The 4,351-nt window shown below is 58.5% G+C and overlaps 1 protein-coding gene across 1 annotated transcript; it reads right to left on the reverse strand.

The window, feature by feature from the left end:
- Nucleotides 1-358: 358 nt before the first annotated feature.
- On the reverse strand, nt 359-3,451 carry LRRC23 (leucine rich repeat containing 23; the record flags this gene model as incomplete). The annotated part of the gene is made up of 3 exons (XM_008053555.2): nt 359-644; nt 2,532-2,668; nt 3,305-3,451. Coding segments are annotated over 3 exons (570 nt in total), but the record flags the coding sequence as incomplete, so codon positions are not given.
- Nucleotides 3,452-4,351: the final 900 nt, after the last annotated feature.

Here is a 4,351-nt window from a genome sequence, read left to right on the forward strand (position 1 = left end):
GCTTTTCTTCCTCCGACCCTCTCCTGGGCCAGCTTCAGCTTCCTTCGCGCACACACCCTCCACCTTCCTCCCGCGGCGCCCCCAGCCTTTCCTTGCAGGCCGCACTGCCGTGGGACGTGGCATCCGGCCCCAACCCCGCTGCCTGCCACCCCGGCTCTCCCCCCACTCTTCCGGCCTCCTGAGGCATCTCCGAGGCCTGTCCCCAGCGAGCCCCGGCCCCTCGGCTCCTTTCTCCTCCGCTGGTCTCTCCACGGGTTCTCGGGCCTAATCCCTTCCTCCCCCACCTCCTTCCGCCACACCCGCCCCTCCGCCTTGGCCTCCCACCTGCCCCCCGCAGCTGCCTCGCTCTCCTGGGCAGCTAGACCGGCTCTCGGCCCAAGGGCTGGTCTAGTCCCGGGTCGTGCTCAGGCTCGGCCTCCTGCCCCTGGTCCTCCTTCAGCCTCTGACGGATCTCTTCGGCCTCAGCCCGTTCCTCCTCCTCGTAAAATTCCTTGTCCAGGCGTTCCAGGTGTGCCATCTGCACCAGGGCCTCCTGGCGGTAGTCCGCCTTGTCTGCGCACGGGTTGTCTAGCAGCACCAAGGCTCGAAGCTTGGGCAAGTCCCGAAGTTTGGCCAGCTCCCCCAGGCTGGATATCATGTTGCCCCTGCCGGTGCAACAGGAGAGATTCACCCAGGAATAACAGGCTGTGGCTGCCAGCTGCCAGGAATGGGGCCTTTGGGGCACTCTCACTGGGGCCCAGGGTCCCTAGAAACACTGATGAGGACCGGCTGCCAAGCACTGCCAGATTTGCTGCAGAGCTGCGGTCCAGCCCCACTCCTGGCCTGCTTCTGCCCTTCGAGGAGTCCCCGGGTGCTGTACTCGACTCTGTGGCGTGTCCGTTGATCCTTTTGGAGCAGGAAGACCAGGCCACAGCCCTGTCCTGTGGTTGGGGAGAGGGCCATCGCCTCTGCGGTGTCAGTCACACCTAACAGGCTAGAAGGTGCCCAGGTCTGGGAGCAAGGAGCTGGGATCCGAGCAGGGTCAGGGTGGTGGGCGCTCTGCGGGTGCTCCCTCCAGAAAGGAGCTGGAGTGGGGGGCGCCACCCCAGAGGACCTGCCGCTTGCCAGTTTCGCCTATGTATGTTACTCCTCACTGTATGTATGTATGTTGGGCCTCGCTGTATGATACCGTTTTTATTTTGTGGCCTGTCGTCAAGGCTTGATGACGTCGTCTTTCAGTGTTCCGGCCTGACCTCCACGGGCATGCTGAGCCTCGTGCAGTTTCTCCCCGAGAGAATGCAGGCATTGGGTGCTGGACTGTCCCACGCCCTGCCGGGTGTTTGGCATCTCGGCCAGAGGCACCTCCCAGTCCATGAGGAAACCACGTCCCCTGACATGCACACCCCACTTACTTCCAAACCTCCCAGTGAACAGCCACTAAGGAAGGGGCCATAATCCTGTCTTGACCAGTACCAGGAAAGCAGCACTTGCACACCCCACCAGTGAGTGAGGCAGAGAGAGCCCCAGGGTCAAGGTGAGCACTGAGGCTTCCAGGTACAACCACCTCTCCCTACTTGGAGACTCTCCGCTGCCAGCTCAAGGTCTGTCTTGGTGACTAAGGACAGAGGCGGTTTCCTTACACCTTGGCTTAAAGAAACACATGTGAAATCCATCAGATGAGAGGGGCATGCTTTCTCAGGACCTCTCGAGGATGAGTGTACCCAGAAAATGCACAATAAATACAAATAAAAAAGAGTCGGTGTCTTTGCTGCCTTTCTACATGGAGACTTTCTCTCAAACACTCTTCTGGCCTCAAATCTGAGCACACTTTGTGTTTTATATCACTAAGGAAGCCTTACAGGTGGGGTTCAGAAGAGAGATCGAAGATGAGAAGGGGAAGTGGGGAAGTGCAGTGGAAATGTACATGGGGTAGCGTCAGGAGGAGAGCTGGAGCCAGACTGTGGCCGCTTAAGAACAGAGACCAGGCCAGGCGTGGTGGTTCACACCTGTAATCCCGGCACTTGGGGAGGTGGAGGCGAAAGGATTGCCTGAGCCCAGGGGTTCAAAACCAGCCTGGGCAACATGTGAAACCTCATCTCTACAATAAATGAAAAAATTAGCCAGGCGTGGTGGCGCATGCCTGTGGTTCCAGCTCTTTGGAAGGCTGAGGCGGAAGGCTCACCGGAGCCCAGCAGGCCGAGGCTGCGGTGGCCGTGAGCGTGCCGCTGCACTCCAGCCTGGGCAACAGAGTGAGACTCCAGCTCAAAAAACAAAACAAAAAAACCAGAGACCACCTCTGATTCCTTTAGATCTTCCCCAAACACAGCACAAAGCCTGGCACACAGCACCTTCTCGGTAGTTGTGGGTTGAATGAATAAGGATTCAGGGGTCATGGGCTTAGTGTTGGAGTCAGGACTCAGTGCAGAAGAAAGGCAGGCAGGGCTGAGGATCTAGCAGTGGCCCGGCCTGGAGATGGGGCCAGGGAAGAACCCAGGCTCAAAAGCTGCGCCTGGTCAGGGCTGGGGCACGGTGGGGCGGGGAGGGGCACGTACCTCAGGTTGAGGTACTGCAGTGATTTCATCTCCCCTGAGAAGCCGCTCAGAGTTCCAATCTGGTTGTCTCGAAGATGCAAAGTGGTGAGTTGGCTTAGGTTCTCCAAGCCTTCCACCTTCTTCAGCATGTTCTGGGCCTAGACCCCAGGACACAGGAGATTGATGGGGAGAGGGGAGCAGGGATAGGGAGGAAGAGAAGTCAGAATGGGATGATGCAAAGGAGGGGCTCCAAGAGGCGGAGGGGCTGGAGGAAAGGGCGGTGGTGGCGAGAGGGCAGCACAGCGAGCAGCGCCCAGGAGAAGCTGCGGCCTTAGAGGAGGTCCGCAGGAAGCCCCTCTGCTCACCCCGAAAGCCACCTCAGCTGAAGGAGTTGCTTCCACCCACCCACCACCCGGGCCAGGAGCCCCACTCCTCCACTGAGAAGTGGCAGCGGCACCATGCTGGAGCCCAGGGGCCCGAAAGCCTCCACCATCCAGGGGCCTCCCCCACCCGATGTCTGAACCTCAATCACGGCACGTGCTGCTGCGATCTGCACCACAGCAGACGGCTTCTGTGTGATCCCGATCATGCTGCATGATCAGCCCTACTCGTGGTGCGCACTCGTCTGTCTGAGCTTTGCGTCTTGCCAGGATCTGGCACCAAGTGAGGGCTCAAGAAACGACACCAGCCACCAGTACGAAGATGCAGTCAGGGCCGAGCCCTCTAGGACGCAGGTGTGCAGACGCCCAAGACCGTGCCCTCTTCCCTGCACACTCCCAGGCCCCAGGAGCTACCAGGTAGAGGTTCTTCAGCTTAGGCAGGCTGATTCCCAGGGTGCTTTCCAGCTGGTTCCCCCGAAGCTCCAGTGTGTGCAGGCTGACCATCTTCTGGGGGTCCAGACCTGTCACCGTGCGGATGCGGTTTCCTGGGGGAGCAGCGTGTCAAGAGCTCAGAGGGCCACTCCACCTGCTCAGCACTGGAACCTGAATTGGGGAGCCTCTGAGTCACCCTCTCTCAGCCCTCCTCAACGGGGGTAGACAGCGAGGGAGACACGCCCGGGAGGTCGGGCACTCCAAGCACCAGAGAGGCATGTCTGCCTGCACCTTTGAGCAACGCATATGGCTAACCCCGCTCCTCCTTCCAGTCTTTGCTCAAATGTCATCTTCTTGAAGATGCCTGTCCCAACCCACCTTTTGAAATTGCCACCTGTGCCCTCCATTCCCCTTACCCTAATTTTTTTTATAGCACTTAACTCCTTTTTCATTCTTATTTTAGATATTTTTTTGGACAGTCTCACTCTGTCACCCAATCAGGCTGAAGTGCAGGAGCACGATCACAATTCACCACACCTCGACCTCCTGGGCTCAGACGATCCTCCTGCCTCAGCCTCCCAAGTAGCTGGGACTACGGGTGTGCGTCACTAATTTTTTTGTTTGTTTTTTGTAGAGATGAAGTCTTGCTATGTTGACCAGGCTGGTCTCAACTTCCAAGCAGTCCTTCCACCTCAGCCTCCCAAAGTGCTGGGATTACAGGCATGGGCCAGTGTGCCCAGCCAAACTCCTTCTTAACATAATACCACATACATTATTCATTGTGGGCCGGGCTCGGTGGCTCAGCCTGTGATCCCGTGCCTTTGGGAGGCTGAGGTGAGTGGATTGCCTGAGCCCGCAGGTTCGAGACCTGCCTGAAGAGCGAGACCTCATCTCTACAATAAAAATCAAAAACTCAGCCGAGCGTGGTAGCACATGCCTATAATTCCGGCTACTCGGAAGGCTGAGGCGGAAGGATCGCCGGAGCCCAGCAGGTCGCGGCTGCGGTGGCCGGGAGTGGCCACTGTACTC

This window comes from Carlito syrichta, unplaced genomic scaffold, assembly GCF_000164805.1.
Source record: "Carlito syrichta isolate Samal-C Ts95f unplaced genomic scaffold, Tarsius_syrichta-2.0.1 Scaffold288279, whole genome shotgun sequence".
Classification (NCBI taxonomy): Eukaryota; Metazoa; Chordata; class Mammalia; order Primates; family Tarsiidae; genus Carlito; species Carlito syrichta.